Source organism: Dendropsophus ebraccatus, chromosome 1 (assembly GCF_027789765.1).
Source record: "Dendropsophus ebraccatus isolate aDenEbr1 chromosome 1, aDenEbr1.pat, whole genome shotgun sequence".
In the NCBI taxonomy this organism is placed as follows: domain Eukaryota; kingdom Metazoa; phylum Chordata; class Amphibia; order Anura; family Hylidae; genus Dendropsophus; species Dendropsophus ebraccatus.
In genome coordinates, this window is record NC_091454.1 from 145,567,155 (window position 1) to 145,589,430 (window position 22,276).

General features: G+C 43.5%; 1 protein-coding gene across 1 annotated transcript in view; it reads right to left on the minus strand.

Moving 5' to 3' along the window:
- ICE2 (interactor of little elongation complex ELL subunit 2) overlaps positions 1–22,276 on the minus strand; it is a 64,890-nt gene that overhangs the window by 10,833 nt on the left and 31,781 nt on the right. Inside the window, exons 10-15 of the mRNA XM_069956428.1 lie at positions 20,903–21,379; positions 17,146–17,315; positions 15,547–15,676; positions 2,432–2,516; positions 1,605–1,655; positions 700–955 (exon numbers count right to left, since the gene is read on the minus strand). Coding sequence (XP_069812529.1) covers positions 700–955; positions 1,605–1,655; positions 2,432–2,516; positions 15,547–15,676; positions 17,146–17,315; positions 20,903–21,379 — 1,169 coding nt within the window. The remainder of the gene's footprint in view (positions 1–699; positions 956–1,604; positions 1,656–2,431; positions 2,517–15,546; positions 15,677–17,145; positions 17,316–20,902; positions 21,380–22,276) is intronic.

Below are 22,276 nucleotides of genomic sequence, written 5' to 3' on the forward strand. Positions count from 1 at the left end.
CCAGCCTGATACACGCTAAAGTACACGTATCCTCAAAAACACAACGGCACAAGGAAACTGAACGGCGAACAGACATGAAGGGTTAATCACGGTTATATAGGGGTTTCTATAACTATAACCAGATGTCACAATAGAATTCACTACAATGCAACAGAAAAATGGGTTTTGGTGAGTCACAACACTAAACACTTTAGCGTCTTGCTGTGAAGTCAAACGTCAGACTTGTACATTAGGGGAGTTATATAAGTCTCCAGAAGTCGTATAACGGGACAGGGTTTCACAATCTGAACCCACCACTAACATGCCATAACATACTAATCATGCCACAACCTCGCTGAAAAGCAATGATTACATATGAAAAGGCAAAATAGTCTTTGCAAACTAGGTGAAAACTTATTTTCATAAAATTTTATGCTACTTTTTTTTTTTTTTAAGGAAAAACAAAATTCTACAGTATAATAAAGCTAATCTGCAGTATAAACAAGCTAGTTTAGCTAATCTACAGTATAATAAAGCTAGTCTTTGTACATTTTTTCCCCCAGTTCAGAAACTATTATGCAGTTGGGCACAGGCAATTTCCAGAAACGACATCTCATGCAGTGTGGATCACGTCTACCCCCAGTGACAGGAATGTGCAGAAATCCACACACTGATTCCAGGAAGCATTACCCTCACAGTATTTACTACTCAAACACTTACTTTATTTATTCCTGTATCCTTCTCTGGTGCAGGTGGGAAAGTGCAAGGTGGACGGCCATGCTGAATGTGGTACTTCAACAACAGATTGGGATTTAAAGGCACCCAGGGAACAGAGAGAGATGATGGTATTTTGGGAGCATTAGTGTGTGCCTCGTGCAGGTTATAGGCTCCTCTTTTGTTCTCCGGGGTACTTTTATACAAGTAGACTGAGGCGTCTCCAGACACATGGCTCAGAAGATAGGATCCCTCCTGTAGACTGCATTAAAAAACAAAACATGTCATAAATATAGACCACATTTATATGGCTCTCTTTCAAAACTGACATGTTGCACTTTAGTAATACAAAAAACAAATTCAACGACAATTCTGGATCTATAATCTGTTACTACTAATAAGAGAAAGGCAGCTGCCAGGATCCAGCACTAGATCTCCTAGTATAGGTTTCTAAAATACACACGTGGATCAATTCATGTAGGTATTCATATGCCATTCCATCATGCAGTCTTTTATCTATAGTATGTGTATGATGTGACTATTATAGGTGTGTGAACCTAACCTGGTATAGTAATAATAACACATCTCTGGATGAGTCACCGTTTTCAGCTTAACTACGAGACACTGAACTACCTTGTTTGCACAGATAGGTCTTACCCTGCCAACAATTCATTTCCTGTATATTTCTCGCTGTGAGGGTTTACATTACAAATAAATATGCAATGTGATACCGTAAATAGGATCAATAAGAGTGTTCAGCAAGGAGGTAATGGGATCCTTGGTAAAATGTCAGTTAATGTCCTACTGCTCTGTAATGAAGCTAGTATTCTTCCATATTGACAATGAAAAATAGATGGCCTGAAAAGCTTACAGGGCCTTTATATGTAAAGCCATTAACATCCAATACTTACCCAGTCACCCACTTTAAGATATGACGGAGAGAGTTGAGGCAGTTGACAGGCCTGTACAGAAATGTAACAGGAAATCATTAGTCATTCCTATTACTTATTACAGCACTATACCAGGCTGCTACCCCTGCCTGCATAATATATTTTTTAAATTGCAATATTGTAGAAAAAAAAGTTCTTAGCATACCATGCGATTAAACTGTGTGTACCATATTACCACAATAAGGTGCAGCCCATACCTATTCATATAAATGGCACAAAGCTATAATATAGTAACCTTCAGCTTTAGGAGAATGTCAAACTGGCATGTGGAATATTACAGGTCAGGGAATTGTGCTCTGGGGACAAAATATGCACATATTACGTCAAAAATCAATTACTATTAGCTTTTCTCCTCCAGAAGGCCAGAATCTCTCATAACAAGAAGATGTGCCCATCTGCAGACAGCTGTGTCAGGGTTCTTGCCCCTCATCAATACAGAGCAGGGTGCTGGCAAGCAAAGGGGCCTCTTTTTTGGGACTGAGGGGCTAATATTTCTCTTGAGCACCAAAATGTGCGTGGCGTCTTATAGGCCATAAAATGCTCCACTGTGAAAAAATTATGTCAAAAGTCACTTTTGTATGTATAGACTTTTCCTATAGATTTCAGGGAGCGCAGTCCTTGCAAGCCATTTCCACTTAGAGGAGTTTGAAATGCTCAGGACAGCATTAGGAATACAAGTCAGAAGTGTATACAACATTTCCTCCAATATAATATCGTCATTTACTTAAAATATAATATCGTCCTCAATGGTGATGTTTAGAGTCATATGGCAGTAGAATACAACTTACTTGAAAGTTATCATGCTTTCCTTCACATTTTCAATAGAAATTTCCTCTAGCATGAAAAACTGAGAGGTTAAAGCATCGACATGTCCTAGAAGGGAAATAGGAAGAGCAAAGTTATGACCTATAACACAGAATTCAATTCTGGGGGAAAGAAGAAGAAAAAAAAATTATGACGCACCAAATGGAGGGAAAAACACCCCACAATTCTGGGAGATTTTGTTTTTACCCCATTTACTAAGCAGTAAAACAGACATATCTTAATTCCATCGCTAAATATGATTGAGGTGATATACAATTTATATAATTTTGCTATGTTTTAATACTTTTTTAAAATCTAATCTTGAAAAATATATTTTCCGCCTATGGAACATTCATTTTTGGGGATGTGGCAAGATCTAATGTATCCAATGTATATATGTTGCCAAAACATTACCCCTTTATTACTATAAAACACCAGGGGCTGACATCATGTCCTTCCTATAGCTACAAACCAAACGTCTAGTGTTTAATAACCTACCCAAAGTAAACTTTCTTCTTTGTGAGCTGTAAACAACTGAAAAAGAAAGACTAAAACCAAAAAATAAAGTGTAAGCGTGGCCTCACAGTGTGGCATCACCATAACTCCTAGGCACCATGCCGACTAATCATAATGCTGGGGTAGTGTTTGATCTATCTATCTAAGTATTCATTCACTTCAACTCACCTGCCTCTCACAAATGTTTCCAAAATCCCATTTTCTTATGGTGGAAACAGCCCAAGCTATTATTGTTGCTCTTACACATTCCTGCCCTGATTAATAATTGGTCTGCCCCTCTCCAATTTATCCTGAATGCAGCAGCCAGGTGCGCCCTTCTGCTACACCAATGCCACCCCCTGCCACCCTGCGCCAGTCACTGCACTGATTGCCCAGTCACCACAGGATACAATATAATCTCATCCTTCTCAGCCACAAATCTCTCCATAGTACTGCACTGAACCTCTGGTCCTCACTAGCCCTAACACATAAAACTGTGAGTGTGGCACATCCCCTGGGATGGTAAAAGGGATTTATACTAGTAAAAAGCAAGATATGAGGTAGCATAGATAGGAAGAGAATATTTTTTGTATTGCCTTATAATAACATAACTAGATGTAAACCACAACCCAAGGATATAAAAGTAGTGTATAAGTCAGTTGGCTCTTCTCTCCTCCCATGTACTTTCTCTTCCCCATGAATCATGCCTCTTGCCTAATTTTGTGATGACACTTGAGTAATTTCTGATCTCTGGAATTCAATTAAAACCTTCCTTTATTTGCAGGCCCAAACCGAAAGAGAACAAAGAGGAGAATCATGCAATGAATAAGCCAGTTAAGCAACTGAATGTTAACATTAATAATATCTGATTTAATAATATTTAGAAGGAAGTAAAGGCAACTTAGAAGCAAGCAGGCATAAATCCTGGCAAATCTACACCAGCTCTAGTGATAGAAGACTGAGTGATAGAAGACTGATGCATGGCAGCCTCAAAGTTGCCGAATTTACTAAGAAGCAAGTGTTTCTCAATAAACCTGGCATGGGGGTGTATTTTTGCGATTTTCTTTTCATATCTGTCCCACCTTCGCCAGTCGGGTGGAGAGGGGGCGTTACGAGGGGTGCGGCTGCACGCAGAGGGGGCGCGGCCTCTGCGTGCGCCGCATTTATCATTTTTTTTCCATGGAAAAATGATACTGAAACCTACGCCAGCTCTGATTAGGTTTCAAAATTTTCGCACGGACAGGCTCTGTGTGATCGGGAGTTATGTAGAGGCAATGCGCCTCTACATAAATCCCTAGAGCTCCGGGGACATTTGTAAGCCCGGCGTAAAAAACGCCAGACTTCATAAATCTCCCCTCATGGGCTTTCCTCCACAATTGTTACACATTCTGTTCCCCTTTCGGCCATCAAACATTTTTAATTTTCAGAAGATGGCATAAAGGTATGTAACTATTTGCTCTCAAGCTGCTGTATTGCTGGTAGCTTTTGCGATTTATTTGTTTGGTGTTGGGGCTGTGTGGTTGCTATCCTTTTGTGCCGTACCTTTGGGAATATGTGGCCTAGAGGAAATGTAGCTTTGCCTGATACCAACAGTGCTGTTGGGCTGCTAGGTCACTGCAGCAGCTTGGTTGCCATACGGTGTTACAATTGTCGCTACACTTGCTTCCCACTTCAGCGGCACCATCGCTGGCTGCTCTGGAGTTCCTGGTAATGTCACTGTGCTTTGGACACAGCAGCCAATGACTGGCGCCTGTGGTCAAGTGCAAGAGGCAGCAAAAGTGATTGCAGAGGCCAATGACTGTCTGCAGCATCCTGAGAATAGTGTATGCTGATTACACCTGAAACTCTGGAGCAACAGCAATGCTGGACTGGGAGTGAGGGGCAAATAAAGGGTTTGTGTTATATGTTTTCCATCGCAAACGATGTCTCCTAGCAAATTAGGGTCCTATTAGACGCAGTGATTTTTAACGATTAACGATAAATGATCGCAAACAAGATTGTTTATTGTTAACCTGAAATTATTCACCATATTAGGTTCCATTTACACAGAAAGATTATCTGAGATCAGGTCATAAAGAAAACACTGAGATGTCTCCTCTTTTCAAATCCATTCCTGGCTTTGGCTTCAAATCTTTGGCAGATAATGTGTCAGACAATCTTTTTGTGTAAATGGACCCTTAAACAGAATGATAGTCGTTAGTTATGATTGTTACAATGATCGTTTACTCCATCTGATCCCAGCAAAAGAATAAACGATGTGCAATTACACTGAACAATTAGTGAACAAATGCAGAATTCCAGTGAACGATTAGCGAATGATTAAAAATGATTTTAGGGTAAGATTTAACATACAAAAACACAAAAAAACGCAACAGCTCACCGCAATGGCAAGATACAGACCCACTACAGACATAAAAATAGTTAAAAGCAGCCCCCCCAACTGCCAAAAAAAACTTCCACAAAAATAATGAGGCTCTTGGTTACCATTTGAAAATGGTGTAAAGATTTAACATCAATGACACATCGCCACACAAACGGTTTTCTGATCATTGCCTGCTATTACATAGGACTATTATAGTTTAAATTCAAATGATATAACGATTTTCCACACGATAATGGTCCCGTATAATAGGGCCTTAGAAAATGGTGTTGGGCTTACACAGTATACAAAATGCCGAGCAGCAAGAGATCAATGTATGTAACGTGGATGTGCAGCCTATGTCTTTCTGCAATTGTGGTAAGATAACAAGAACTATAACAAGATAAACTTCCTATACAAGGTGCACATCTGTATCAGAGATAAAGCTTTAGGCAAAACCAAAATGTAAATTCAGGTTGTCCAGAAGGGCAATGTTATGTCACATGTCACTGTGGTTTCACAGATAATAAACCAAGAGGTTGCAAAATCAGATGTTTAAAAGATGAAAGTTTACAGGGGTGACATTTACAGAGCACTGACCTTTTTTTTTTATTCTTCTTCTAGAAGTTACTGTATAGTTGTGGATACTGGGGTCAGTCCTACACAGCTGCAGGAATGACTCACACTCCTGAGGAGGAGGGGGCAGCATCTCTGACAGATCTATTATGACAGTGCACAATCGCAGACTCCCATAATGGCTGTGAGCATCAGCCACTGACCATCTATAAACCTGGGTGTGTTTGTATGTATATAAAATCAGTTATTCCGCAGAAGGCTTTGTTACAGTCTCACATATCTACCACATAAGGTGTAACCCTTTACGTGCACTCGCTTTTCCCAGAATTGCAAACTTCTTTCATGATCTCTCATATTTTTCAAAGTAATTTGGACTCCATATACAGTAAAACCGACATGTAGCGATATATATATAAAGAGCCACAGAACAGTAATGTCTGACTTGGCCACAGGGAGGGGCTTTACTATGGCAACCACTAAACAAAACATACATGACTTTCCAGAGGAGGAAATGGAGTAATCACACAGGATAAGTGAGTCACACAGCTGCGTCCATAGAGCACAGTTCTGCATGTACCTGCTGACATATCTGTAAGTCTCACATTCTTTGTTCAGCATGCAGTAGGTATGCATTACCACGTCACCCTCAATACACTGCCCAGACACAAGGCAGCTATCCCATCTACCTGCTAGTCACAGCAAATAGGTTAGAATGCATGAATCCTTCCAGTATCCAGGATTATAAGCCCCCTCAACTGACTTGTAAACAACCACATAGCAGACTATAGGCATCAGAGCGGGAAGGCTTTCTGCTGAAGGAGCCTGATAAGTCAGCTTTTGTTAGTGTGGCATTTCAAGGATTTTAGCCCTTTCAAGGCTATTGCAGAGAGACTATGGAAAAGCTGGAGTCAATTCAAAAACAGACAACTAGACTGATAAGAGCAATTCAAGGTCTGATGTTGCACAGACAAAAAAAGTAGTCTAAAAGTTTAAAAAAAATCCATCATCTTTATTACATATAAATCAATCCAGGGTTAATGAGTGTAGGAACGGATCACTGCCAGAAAACATACTAGACAGAACCGTTGTTTCTCTGGGTTAGTTAAAGTCAAGGCCTATAATCCGGAATCATACAAGAAACAGTAACAATAACTGCCTATTGTAAACGCACTAAATATTTAGTTAAAACGTTTTCACATGTCAGACAGACTTTGGGTCTGAGTGCTGAGACTGAATGATCGCTCAATATCTCTGGGAGAAGTGCACGTCACTCCTTGGCTGGTCACAATCTCCAGCTGCACTAGTAGGGCCCCAACTGAAATCTATGGCACTGGATGGAGATTGTTGCAGGCCGCAGATTTCTAGAGATCAATTGGGTCTGAACACTTATGGTGTGTTTACACAGAGAGATTAATCAGACAGATTTTTAAAGCCAAAGCCAGAAATGGATTTGAGAAGAGGAGAAATCTTAGTCTTTATGCACAAGCCAAAAAGACAGAAATGTCTGCACATTGCACCCACGAAAGCTTGTTCAGCTACATTTAAAAAACAACATCAGAAGTTAGTATATAATTTGATCCAATCATATTGCCCCAGGTACCAACGTCTTAGCCTTTCCTTTATGATCTGTGCTCTGTTTATAGTCTGATTCCAGGGGATAAAAACGGTTACCGTATCTGTCTAATGTATCAAAACTTTTTCTAAACTTTTTATCAAAACTTTACTAAGACGCTATTATAAAAAAAACAAACCACTATTTTTTTTTGCATATTTTTGCATTGTATTTTTAAACTATTAACTAGTGGTTTTTAGTGGTATTCATTAGTACTTTTAAGAGATATCCCTTAAATGCAATTTTTTTAGTTAATTAATTAGATTATGTTTTGATTAGACCAAACTATAGGGTTCCCTGTAACTTTGGAAAACACAAGTCTAAGGCATTGTAACTGATCAAAGAAATAAATAGGGGGGGGGCGTGGCGAGCCGCTGAGGAGAATGGACGCAGAGTGAGGGAGCTCCTCAGCCACACAGCCACATTACAGGGACCCAGACCTGCCTTACCCGATCTAGCACCCCCAGCATATGTGGAGGGGCAAGAGGGGGACCCCCAGACAACGGCCGCCTCCAGCGGGACCGGATTCCGGGGCTCCGTCGGCGTCCCCGTACCTCACGCGGGGCGCCGCTGCTAACACACCGCGACCGCGGCCATCTTCTCCCGCCGCTCTGGAGGCCCGAGAGTCATCTGTATGCCGGGGGCCTGGTGATCCGCTCCCGCCCGCCGACTTCTCCGCTGAATCGCAGCCGCGGACACTGTCTGCCTGGACCCTGGAGCCGAGCCTCCCTGCAGATCCCTCTGTGCAGCCTGAGGAGGCCGCGGCGCCATCTTGTTCTCTGGAGCGCGCCTTCGGCCTCGTGGGTGAGTTAACCCCTTCCCTGCGGCCTGCCAGCAGCCAGAAGTTGTCCCTGCCTCATCCCACCTCTGGCACTCTCCATCCTAGTGCCCTAGACCCCCCTCATCCTCCATCACCTCCCAGTGACCCTTCAGCCAAATCTCACGGCCTCTTAAAGGGCCAGCAGCGCATCTCTGCATACATGATGGCGACCTCAAAACCGCCAAAAAAGGACAAAACTAAGGCTGGCAGTAACAACCAAGATGCCACCCTGCTCAGAACCTCTCAATCTGTTGCCCGATCTGGGGTCCCACGTAATCCTGGGGGACGGCACTCTGACTCGGACTCTGAAGCTTTCCTACTGGGGTCTGCCTCCCCCCAAGGTGTTCGGGATATGCTTTCACAATTGCCTACAAAGAGTGACCTGCTAACCCTTATCACCGAAGTGAAAGATGCGTTCAGGGTTGAAATCGCTGCAGTCCGGAAGGACATCCAACATATTGCACTAAGGGTTGAAACCTTGGAGGATGATCATGACTCTACTCGGGCATACATTTCTAGCCTGCACTCCACTGCTTCCTCACAAGCTTCTGCCTTGGATGATATGCAGCGCCACATTGAGGATCTCGACAACAGAGGCAGGCGCAATAACATCAGGGTCAGGGGTCTCCCAGAGGCGACACAGGACAATGACCTAGAATCTACCCTAGAAGGCCTCTTCAATATGCTTCTGGGCGAGCCATCTACCCACAAAATTAAATTTGATAGAGCTCACCGGGCCCTACGACCCAGGAACTCTTCCGGTCCACCTAGAGATGTCATCTGCTGCTTGCATGACTATACCTTGAAGGAAAGCATCATGGCCAAGGCCCGTTCCCTTCGAGAACTGGATTTCTATGGTGCCCAAATACAGCTCTTCCCGGATCTCTCCTGGATTACCCTCCAAAAGCGACGGCTCCTGCGGCCTCTGCTGACTACCCTCAAGGATCATGATGCTTCCTACAGATGGAACTTTCCGTTTGGTCTTACTGCAAGACGGGATGGACGCTCTGCTGTTCTCCGAAGTCTGGCGGATTTACCTACATTTTGTGACACCTTGGACCTTCCAGTCCCCAAAATCTCTGACTGGACGGTGGCTCCCCCACCCCCTCCCCCACCATCCATCTGGCACCCGGCTAGCCAGAAGAGGCGCCGTCCCAGATCCGAGAGTTCCCGCTCCCCCCCTGGTCCTACTGGCTGAGGGGGCCCCCCCCCCCTCCAAAATTTATTATAGTGATTTACATTGTTACTGATATTCTGGGTCCCTACTTTCCGTTACTCATTTGTTATATGTAGCTGTGTGGTTTTATTTGACCCTCCTCTTCGGAGTGTTCCTATGTTCTTTGTTCCCCTCAGGTGGCGCCCTCTTCCCCCGTGGGGCTGCCAGTTGACAGCCATGGTGCTGTTTTGGCATTTTTTTCTGCCTCGTTACAGGCCGCTTAGGCTTGTTCTTTGGGCCATGTGCCCTTCCTTTTCTTGGTTTCTTTTTTCTGTTTTTTGTTGTTTTTATGTGTCTATGTGTTTTCCCTCTTGTTCCCCCCCCCCTTTTTTCTCCTTTACCCCCTAGGATTCCACGTTGGCCGATGCTGCTCTGGAAACTGATCCCTTCCACTCATTGGGACAGAGTGAGTACCCCCATCATCGTTAGTGTTCTCTTATCCCTTCCTAATGGCTAAGTGCATATCTCTTAATGTCAAAGGCCTAAATTCTAACACCAAAAGACGCCTTCTCCTGAGGGAACTTCGCAACCTGCACGCGGATGTTGCCTTCCTTCAGGAGACGCACTTCGATCAGGAGGCATCTTTTAGATTTGCCCGCCATTCTTATCCCACTGTTGCTTCGGCCTCTAGAGGCAATAAGACGGCGGGAGTAGCTATCCTATTCTCTCACAGGTGCCCCATACAGATTTCCTCCTCATATTCTGACCCAGGGGGAAGATATGTTATTGTGGACGGCACCCTACAAGGCCGCCAATTTATTTTCTGCAACGTTTATGCCCCTAACCGCTCCCAGATACCCTTCCTCCGTAGGGTTCTCAATCGATTGGCGAAATACCCTCCGGCTCCACGGATCCTTGGAGGGGATTTCAATTTGCCGTTCTCTGAGATAATGGATAGGCACTCAGTAGACGGCCGGCCTACCCCTACGGAACAGGCTAAACTGTCAGCAGAATTCCGCAAGCTCATACGTGCTCATAAGCTTTATGACCTTTGGCGGCTCGACCACCCTACGGAGCGGGGGTATACTTTCTTCTCCCATCCCCACAAACTCCACTCTCGCATTGACTACCTCTTTGGCAACATTCCTACTGTACGATTGCTCCAGAGTGCGACCATCGACCCCATTTCCTGGTCTGATCATGGCCCCGTGATAGTTCACTTCAAGGCCATTCTCTCCCCTACGCGACACTGTCACTGGCGTATGAATGATACCCTTTTAAAAAATCAGATTACCAGAGACTCTATCAAGACTGGTATCTCTAATTACTTCTCGGAAAACGAGGGGTCTGTTGCCTCTGAAGGGGTTCTATGGGAGGCCCACAAAGCAGTTGTCCGGGGTCATTGCATAGCAATAGGATCCCGCCAGAAAAAAGATTCCATGATAGCCATTCAGAATGCTAAATCTGCCATAGCTTCCCTGGAACAGCGTCTGGCCCGCCGTCCCTCCCTGGGTGTCCTGCGGAGACTAGTGGCGGCTCGTGAAAAACTCAAAGACCTTTCGCTGCAAAAGGTGGAGAAGCTTCTCCTCTACTCTAAGCAGCGCTTCTATGAAAAGGGCAATAAGGCTCATACTCTCCTGGCGAGGATGCTCAACGACCGGGCTGCCGCACAGTCGCCGCAGGCTCTCAGGGATGCAACGGGGACCCTACACTATCACCCTAAAGACATCTCCTCTATTTTCCACCAATTCTATTCTAAACTTTACTCCCTCCCCTCAACCTTACCATCGGACCTGGAGGCCCGTTCCCGATGCCTTTCTGATTTCCTTAGCGAGTGCAATCTGCCTTCCCTGACCGCTAGTGCGCTCGAGGAATTGAACGCACCGATCACCGTGGAGGAACTTGCAGAGGTTCTTAAGGTCCTTCCATCGGGGCGGGCGCCTGGGCCGGATGGCTTCTCCTACCTCTACTACAAAACCTTTTCTTCTGAACTGTCCCCTAAACTGCTTTCTCTCTATAACTCCTTTCTCCAGGGATCTCCTATCCCTACTTCCATGTCTCACTCTTTCATCACTCTTATCCCCAAACCTGGCAAGGACCCCCTGGATTGCTCCAATTACCGGCCGATTGCCCTCCTAAACTCAAGACTTTAAAATATTCACTAAATTGCTGGCTACTCGATTGGGGTATTGGCTCCCTTCCCTAGTTAATGCAGACCAGGTGGGGTTTGTGCCGGGGAGACAGGGTGGGGACAACACGAGGAGGGCTATCGACCTCATTGATGTTGTTAATCAACAAGAAGAGAGTGCCCTTGTGTTGAGCCTGGATGCTGAAAAGGCCTTTGACCGTCTTGGGTGGCCTTTTATGTTTGAGGCATTGCAATGCTATGGCTTCTCTGGGCCTTTCCTAACGGCGGTCAGGGCCTTATACTCCAATCCCACAGCGGCACTTAAATTTCCTCATATGTTGTCTGAGACCTTTTCCCTTTCGAATGGCACCCGCCAGGGTTGCCCTCTGTCACCCCTGCTTTTTGTTCTTTGCATCGAGCCCCTGGCGGCGGCGATTCGAAACTGCCCGGACATCAGAGGTGTGTCGGTCAGAGGTAAGGAGTTTAAAATCATGTTATTCGCAGATGATGTCCTCCTCACCCTGTCAGACCCGCTCATTTCCCTCCCGAACCTACATTCCCTCTTGGGTACGTATGGTCGCCTATCGGGGTACAAAGTCAATACCTCTAAATCTGAAGCTATGCCCCTAAATCTGCCGGACCCCTTGATTGCCCAGCTCAGCTCAAATTTCAAATTTAAATGGACCTCTACCTCCATTAAATATTTAGGTATCCGCCTTACTCCCTCCTACCCGTCCCTATACTCAGCTAACTACCCAGCCCTCTTCCGAGATATACGGAACCTCCTGACTAAATGGTCCCCCCACTATATTTCGCTCCTAGGCCGTTTGGCGGCAGTAAAAATGACCATCTTACCTAAACTTCTATACTACTTTGAGACGCTCCCGGTCCGTATCCCCCTCTCAGAGCTGCGTTATGTCCAAAGAGCAGTATTCAAGTTTATCTGGGCGTCCAAGGGGCACTGCATCCCCAATTCGGTTATGATGAGTAGCAGATCTCGAGGAGGGCTGGGGGTCCCTAACTTTCTCCACTATTATTGGGCGGCACACCTACGCCAAATCACGGCATGGTCCAAATATCTGGCGTACAAGAAATGGGCACAAGAAATGGGCGGAAATTGAAAAAATATGGCTAGCTCCCTTCCATCCTAACTCTTTCTTGTGGCACTCTTCACCGCCTAGCTTCTCACATCTCTCGCTCTTGGGACCTATCCGTTTTACCCTCCACATATGGTCCTCATGTTCTGCCAGGTTTGGGCTCACCTCCTCTGCTTCCCCCCTGAACTCTTTCTTGCTCTTTCCAAATTTCCCTCCTGGTCTTCAGTCCCATACTGTCAAACTCTGGGGATCGAAGACACTCTTTCAGTTTGCCGACATAGTTGATCCCATATCTCGTACACTCCTTCCTTATGATAAATTGGCTGACAAATATGCTCTCCCTTCCTCAGCGCACTTTATGTACCTCCAGCTCCGACATTTTATGATGTCGCGTCTGGGAGCCCTCACAGTTTCTAAACCTTCGGCTTTTGAGCAACTAGTCAGAATGGGGACTTCAACCTCGGGCCTTATCTCTGACATCTATCGCATCCTGGGCTCCCCAGTTGAGGGTACCCAGGTACAGCACGCCTATATGACTAAATGGGAAACGCTTTTAGGGAGGACTTTGCCTCCAGAGTGCTGGGCCGCTATATGGGACAGGGCTGCCACCTCCTCCATATGCACTACCTACAAGGAATCCCATTATAAAGTCCTGATGTTCTGGTACCGCACGCCGGAGGTACTTCATAAGTTCAATGCCTCAATATCCCCATTATGTTGGAGATGTGCTAGAGTATTAGGCTCCCAGTTCCATATCTTCTGGGAATGTGGGCTTATCCGACCCTTCTGGCGGGAGGTGTGCGAGATATCATCAGCTATCCTCGGTGTTAAAATCCATAGGGACCCAGGCCTCTGCCTCCTCAACCTTTTCCCCAAAACTATCAGGAAAAAACAAGCTAAATTGCTATTGGTCCTTCTGACTGCAGCCAAGTCCCTAATTGCCAAATGCTGGAAGCAATCGACTTCACCTTCCATTCCGCATTTTAAGGCTAGAGTCAGGGAGTTACGCTCTCTTGAGCGCCTTACGGCATCCCTGAATAACCGGTTGGAGGCCTTTGACTCTAATTGGGCTCCTTGGGACTTGTATTCCTCCCCGGCGGCTCCTGCCTCTGGTTCATCCTAGATTCCCGTCCTTGTCCGTCTGTTCCCGTCTTTGTCTTCCCCTGTCCTTGTCTTCCCCCCTCCCCCTCCCCCCCCCTCATCTTTCCCTGCTCCCTTCTCGTCCTACGTCTGTGTCTTGTTCTGTGTTGTTTCGTTACTGGCTTAGTATGGTCTATGGACCTTACCCAAACAGACATTGTTTTTTCCAAACCCTGACCGGGACCTGGTAACTGTTGTTTTATTACGGTTTATTATTCTGGACTTCCTACCTGCTCCTGCTTAGGGGTTAAGTTACCTCCTTGACATTTATGTTATACATTATAACAATGTTCTGCTGCCTTTACATGTGCTCCACCCAGTTTGTACAATTCTATGTCTTTCTTTTTTGAAAAATAATAAAGATTACAATTGTTTAAAAAAAAAAAGAAATAAATAGGAAAAAATTTTTTATACTGCACCATAGCCTATTATTAAACAATGAAGTAAAGGCTCTTGTACATACCTTGTGTATATCTATTTTAGTTGATGTGGCATGTATGCCATCTTGATTCCTATTTCCCCTCTGATATGGTGTTCTAATGCTGCCTACATGTTCTGTGATGCCTCTGGCTTTGCAGTAGAACAATTAAAAGAGACAGCGCTCCATAGTGCAGATATACTTCTCATATAATATCACCATACAGGAGTCAAACTGAAGACTCTTAACTTAGACAGTTGTGCAACTAAGAGGCACAAAACTCTATATAGCGTATGAATGAGATATTAGAAGCTATAAGATCACAGCTGTTCCTGTGATCTTATAGCTTCTAATATCTCATTCATACGCTCGATCACAGCTGGGGAGGAACAGTATCAAACAAACCTCCTCACCACAGCACAGGTAAGCATGTGAACTGGTCACTATGAGGACAGAAAGTATGGTCATGTATGAAATAAATAGACTTATTCTAAAAAAAGTTATAATATAAAAGCAGAACATGTACCAAGGGCGACCTGGCCTCCACTTTAGGTTGTCAAATGAGGAAGAGACCGGCCTCAAAACGTGCTTACCTGTGCACAGGTTAGGAGGTTCATTTGATCTGGCTGCGCAGTAGCAGAGAAGGTAGTTACGCCACAGCCCTTATTTCGACTCCTATCTAAGTACAGGTCGTGAGATAGATCATTGACATAGAAATATCTCATACGTCTGCAGCCTGGCTCCCTTTCTCCCTGTTACGTTTCATCACACAGGACACACTACAGTATCTACTCACTGCATACAGCTGAGGCAGGCAGTTTGATCACCGGAAGTATAGCACTCTATAAAAATAAAGATTCAGTAACAGTCTAGACATGGAAGGGACATAGAGATGAGCAAGGAGGGTTGAGCTTGGAGGGGGATCTAAAAGGTCATGATGAAATCTTGTAGTTGATAGGAAGTCAGTAACAAGGGAGAGACTGACCTCCTGTCTATACATTTGAGCATGTAATTGTCTGAATGCGAGACTGGGGGTCACATGACCCAGTTGCAGTAATGAAATGAATGGATGCAGCTGTGCTGGGATAAATAATAATTATTATCAATGGTCCATAGACATTGCTTTATGACTTTTAAAATGGGCAAAGCATGACATGATATTAGCCATTATTTAGCTTCTGTACTACTCATGTCGATCTTCAGTTTGTATACTTTTTATGCAAAAAATATAAGCAGTGTTTACAAGCCTGATGAGGTCATAAAAATATACTGGAAACAAAATGAGATGTGATACTCACCAACATAGAGTTCACATTTAGAGTGCACAAGGCTTTCAGTCCACAATCGACACAGCTCACTCTCTGTTAGTGCCTCAACGCCATAACATCTCTGGTAATCCATCTTGGTGAGCAAAAAAACTGGCATTTGCTAATATAGAAGACAAAAAGCAATTGATTAAAAGACAGAAAGAAGATTAAGGGTGCCTATACATGTTGCCTTAGTGGCCATGGCTAACACTGGACTTGCCACTGTATACAGGTGCAGCATGGCAAATAGCACTACCCGCTAGCTGCAGCTGCACACACAACATGCATGAGTTCTCTTATATAATCAGGTTGTTGGTTGAACAAACACTCCTTTGATGAACAATCTTTTCAGAGAGATAGTCTTCTTGAATGATTGATCTTTCCTCCATCGGAACAGTTTCAACACGGCTAACTTCTTTACAGACAATAACAGTCAGTGGTTTGCTAAAACAATTGTTTGTTGATTACAGTCAGATGGGTGTGAGGGTAATTATATTAGTAGGAGTGAATATCAGGTGTTGGGTGTGATTATAGCAGGGGATGTTGACAGGTAGGTATGCCTAATACTTACCCCACTGACACTATAATCATGCCCATCACCTAATACTCAACCCCATTATTAAAATTAAAGTGTACCTATCATTAGAGACATGACAGAGATACATCAATTTTTTTCATCAGTCGGAGTCTGAGAATTCAGACACTGACTGTTCAGAAGAGCGAAGGAGCCCCTTGCTAAGGCCCCGTTCACACTGAGCAAAAACGGCCCGCTGTGCTCAGTATCCTGCAGTGAGTAAATGAGGGTCCGCTTTCTTCCCTCTCCGCTCAAAGAAGTGACATGTCACTTCTTTAAGCGGAGAGCAGCAGGAGCAGACGTGCATGCGCCCTCTCATTCACTCACTGCAGGACACAGCACAGCAGGATTCCGTGGTGGAGAGCTCCGCCGCAGACTTCTGAAGTTTTTGGTCAGTGTGAACTGGGCCTAAGTGTGGACCAATAAATCCTGTTGCTATAAAATATTGAATTTTTTTTCCATGATAGTGTCCACTTCAGTTTTAGCACATCTGATGAATGAGAGGATATATTATAAAATTGTAGGAAGATGTATATTCAGTGCAAGGTAAACTATTTAATTATACAATGATTATAATTTTACAATGCCCAATCCTTTGTTCCCAGAGGAGATAAGCTGTTGGAAGGGGTGTGAGGCAGTGTATTCTGCTCTCCCCATTGAAAACACATGAACACTGGACTGAGCTAAGCATCCATGTTCATGGTACCGTCAGGTTATTTGGGTGAATCCACAGACAGACATGTAATAGGTATCTAATGTGTTTGATAACAGGGAGGAAACATATTGGACAGGTAGGATTTCATCTGTCACATAGTCAGTAAGCTGCCGCAGACTGACATGTTCTGCCTCACTCATGTTTATGTTGATGGAGAAGTCAGTCAAAAATCAAGTTCTAAGCCATGACTTCTGAGTATCTCACATTTCAGGGGAAAAAAAGACAGAATTTGTCACACTGGAAATTTGTTCACAACTATCCCAAAGATTTAATGTTTGTAAAAATGATGAAAATTACCAACCACTTTCGCTTGCTTTTTAATGGAACGGGTCTTTGCTGTGTGTACTGTGCTCTTAACTAGCAACAGCATATCATCCAGGCTGAACAGTTTATATGCACAGTTTTCTTCCGGTTCCACTGCATACTCTGCTGCATCCTCCTGCAAGGCCATGAGGTCAGTGGGAAGGATGACTATAAGAGAATATAAACATGATGTATAAACTATATAACACAGGGCAAGAGCAAAACTAAATTTAACAAAAAAAAATAAATAGAAAAAAAAAAGAAATAAGCATATCAATTTAAAATCAGGAATAAAAGTAAAAGTGAATCTCCACTTTTCAACATCACTGTAAACCTTAGATATTATTCATAAAACTGAATGATTTGGCAGCTACTATGAATAAGGCATTAAGTATGTATTAAGTTCCCTTGAAACCATCTAGTCATACAGAACCATGATATCATACCTAATGGCCTACCCCTCTCCCATATACTCTTATACCTCGAAAGTAACAAAGAATTAAAAAAAGCCAAAGATGGCGTACAACACAGCTATTTACCCCATAAAGCATTAGTTCTAGTGGAGAAGCTTTCTTAGTTAGTGGTGTCACCTACAGCAGCATGGAGTTGAAGGGACTGTGTGAACCACCTGCACACAGCTCTGCTGGTACTGCATTATGTGTACACCTATATTAGATCTGAAATACATATACTGCTTCTAAAACAACGATAAAAAACATACATAGAAAGGGGAGATAAATAATAAACCAAAAAGAATACTATTAAAAAGCACTTCCACTCCGCCTAGGGATATCAATGGGCGCAGGTCCAATGTGAACAATACTAAAATTTATTTAAACATATACAAATATTAACTGGTGATACAACGCGTTTCAAAACCGATCCGGTTTCTTTCTGAAATGTCATTGGCAGATGACACTTGCGAAAGAAGCCGTATCGGTTTTGAAACGCGTTGTGTCGCCAGTATAATAAGTTTTAATAAATTGTAGTATTATTCACATTGGACCTGTGCCCATTGATATCCCTAGGCGGAGTGGAGGTGTTTTCTAATGAGATTATCCTATATGGACATATCTGGTGAGCGGCTGTGGTCCTGCTACATGCGAATTTGAGCGTTGTGCCTGACTTGCACAGCACCATCAGGTGAGAGCCTTTCAGTCCCCGCCCTGACCTGTAGTGTTGTCTGACCTATGCTATGGAGCGCTGTTTTATTTTCACTTAAAAAGTATACTAGACAGAGGCACTGTCATGAGAAGCAACTTCAAATTAATGCAATATATATTCAGCTCCTAAGATGCGTAATATATATGTATTAGCAAATAAGCTGTTTTGTATCAGTAAATACAATAAATAATAAAAGGTAACCAAATGTAAGTAGACGCTGCTTCCAAATTTTACATTGGCTGGATCACATGGAGAACATATTTCTGTGATACATGCAGCAATTTTGGTGGCTTACGATGTCATATAATCAGAACAAGACATTCACAAAACAATACACTTATATTATTTTTACATTATTTACAAAAATTGCATTAAAGGGAACCGGCATCACTTTTATGTAGCAGAAATAAGTCATCAGGTAGGTCTCTGGGCTTTTGCCTGCCGCCTCAGCCTTGACCGACAGCACTCTCCCTATACTCAAACATAGAGAGATCTATCAATCAAGGCTGCTGGGGCAGGGATAAACCACAAGGAACCATATCCATGACTATTCCTGAAGTAAAGGAAACTGTTACTCAGAGGGCAGGGAGGAATCTATTGTGACAACAAGTCATTGACCAAGGTGGCCAGTTGTTATCACTGTAGTGACTTCCTGTCCACAGTGATATCTACTTGATGGGTCATCATGAACAATACATCCCGACAACAAGGAGAGCAACATATTAAAGGACAACTCCCGCGGGACCCCAAAAAAAAAAAAAAACACAGACACACACAGACACCATACTCACCATCTCTCCGGTGACGATCGCCACTCGATTCGCCCGCCGTCCGCCTCTCCGTCGCCGCCGTCCGCCATCCAGCGATGTCTCCGACTTCCGGGTCAAGGGGATGGAAAAGGCTGCCAGTGCGCTTGCGCACCGGCAGCCTTTTCATTGGCTGGAGCGCATCACATGGCTTCCAGCAAGCTCAGCCAATCAGGGCTGAGCAAGCTGGAAGCCATGTGATGCGCTCCAGCCAATGAAAAGGCTGCTGGTGCGCATGTGCACCAGCAGCCTTTTCATCCCCATTCACTTTGCATGAAGACGCCGAGGAGGAAGAAGACCCGGACCGCCCCCAGCTCTGACGTCGTCGTCACCAGATGCCGCCCCGGAGAAGAGGACCGTGACGATCGTAATAGGTAATGTATACATTCTTTAACTTCCGGGGTGGGGGGTCGGGGGTCCGAAAGTGGGGGAAGGGGGCCAGGCCGGGTATTTAACCACATTACAAAGTTATATAACTTTGTAATGTGTGTTAAATGAGCAAAAAAAAATTTTGTGGGAGTTGTCCTTTAACAGATGAGAACCCATACAGCATTTTACAGTTTATTATATGCACATTTTAGACCACCAGAAAAAAAACCAACAACTTGCAAAATCCCTTAAAGAAAATACTTGTGCTCAGTACAAAAAAGGACTTGTGTAGCCTTAGGTGTCCTGATTCCACCTGTGTTTACTCAATCCCGTGGTTCCTGATATTCTGCACTGAATGGTCAGATGGGTGAACTGTACTGAAGAATAGGGGTGTGAATGCAGGGCTCAGGGGGTCTGATCTATATTCAGGAAAGTTTGAGTATGAAGCTTCTAATGACAACCCCTGAGCCTAGCATCCACACCCTATACAGGTCCTGAACATCTAACTATTCAGTAAAAAGTACAGAGAGTAAAATCCCTACATCTCAGAAACCAGGGAGTGAAGCAAGAAAGTAGGGACATTTTTTTTTTTTTTTGCTCTTTAACAGCACAAGTGTATTGGATCTTGAAAAGCAAAAATCCTTTAGATTATTCAGTATTACATTTCAAGAGCCAAATGTGTTTATTGTAGGTTTAGTTGTATCTTTCACTGTGGCCATTTTGGCCGGCTTTTATGTTTTGTTTTTTTTTTGGGGGGGGGGGGGGGAGGGGGAGAAGTTATGTGATTCTATAAAGTTGGTATAAATGTGGTGATACTATCTTTTATTACTTTTGCTTAATAAAAACATGCTCTGAACCTCCACATTCTGAGTGTCATCATTTTCTATGTCATATGAGGACCTGTTTATTTCAACTTGTTAACGTTTTTCTATTGGTGCTGCAAACAAAATAGCAATTCCACCACAGTTTTTTTTTTTCATAATTGTCCCATTGTATACCATGTGGTGAAAATTAAGATGTTTACTTTATTCTGTAGGTTGTTGCAACTGCGCCAGAGCAAAATATAAATTTTTAATGGTAAAGTATTTAAAAAAAAAAATGATCTTTATTCCCTGTGATGATGTTGGTGGAGATATGGGTCGGGCATGATGGAAAATCACTACTGACCTCTTTGTTCTGGGAGAGATAAGCTGCAGCCAGAGCCCTACGACACAGGCCAGAGGGGAGAGATAACTGACTGGCCGGACTATCATTATTGAAGGCGAATATTTAATCAGAAAAAGAATATCACTGGTGATGCCCAGCTCTCCAGTGCATACTATGTCTAACAACTCACCACATCTCAGCATTCTGCACCTAAGACAAAGGAGAAGGATACTGCAGTTACCGTAAGGGTCTAGTGACCATGATACCTACATTTGTAATTACTTGAGTGACTAGCTTCCACCTTCTTCTGGGACTCCAGACATGAACTTGAAAGAACCTGTTGTGCATGCGGCGTTGATAGTTCACTTTTCTCAGCATTTAGTAAGCTTGCCTTTTCCATCTTCTTTGTGTCTGTTTTTAGAAGTTGTGTTTGCATCTTCAGAATTTGCCCCAAAGGATCAACATCTTTAGAAATCTTTCTAGCGGTCTTTCTCTGCCTAGGGGCATTTGGAGTAGAATTTACGGGAGCTATGTCACCGCACTCACTCTTTTTACTGTCAATGTCAATCACAAGTCTGTCATCATCCGAGTCACTGTCATTGCTGGTGGTGGTGGTGAGTTGAGCGCCAGTACTTGATGAAGAACATGTTCTAAACTTGTTCTCAGAGCCAACACTTACATCTGACTCCTCTTCATTGCTCACTTTTTTCCTCTTCTTCACAGGGTTGACTTCTTCGGAACTGAAACCTTTATAACATTGAATATCAGTTGTGTCACATCAGCACTGAAAATACTAGTGCAGACAACATGTACGTGAGCAGCGGCCACTGCCTGTTTACAAATGCTTCTGATGTAATAGTATCATACAAGCATCCTAATAAGTACACCTAATTTTTTCTTATGGAGCTAATTGTTTGCAAAGTAACCCCTTTACTAAAATGGAAGCACTGCCAAATAAGATGACCGCTATCATTTTTAACATGCAACCTGTTACTACCATTTCTTTCTGTGTATTGTATTGGTGGCTTTTTTTATGGCCCTGACTGTATAAACTAGTATTATGAAAGACCTTGCAAAAATTAGAAAGCAAGGCCTCTCCCAGATTACTACTTAGCAAAAGCAGAGACATAATATGGCATCTACGGAACCTCACTGACCCTCCATTTCTTTTATCAAATTCTCTGTGGTCTTTTTCAAGTGCCACAGGACTACTAAGTAGTATGCTACTCTACAGGCTACTGTATAGGCTCCATGATAAAACAGGTGATACACACTCAAAAGTGGGGGGAAAATCCAATGGAGTACAAAGGAGAAACATCCCCCTAGTAAAGATCTGGTAATGTTTTCCTTATTTTTTTGGACTAGTATCTGGTCCTGCTTTTAAAGGAACATGACATATACCAGAGTGAATGAATGCATGTATACACTGCAAAAAAAAGCCCTAAGAGGTATTACCATCTCGTATTCCCAGCTGATATAGTTATACTCGTAGGACTTGTCAAGTTAAATATTTTTGCAAATACATTCATTTAGCAAATTAGTCTTCTCTTAATTAGTATGTATATTATAGCTAAATACACACCTGGCAGACCACTGCTTTTAGAGCAGAGTGGTGGTTGTTAACCTAGACAATAAGCTGTCAAC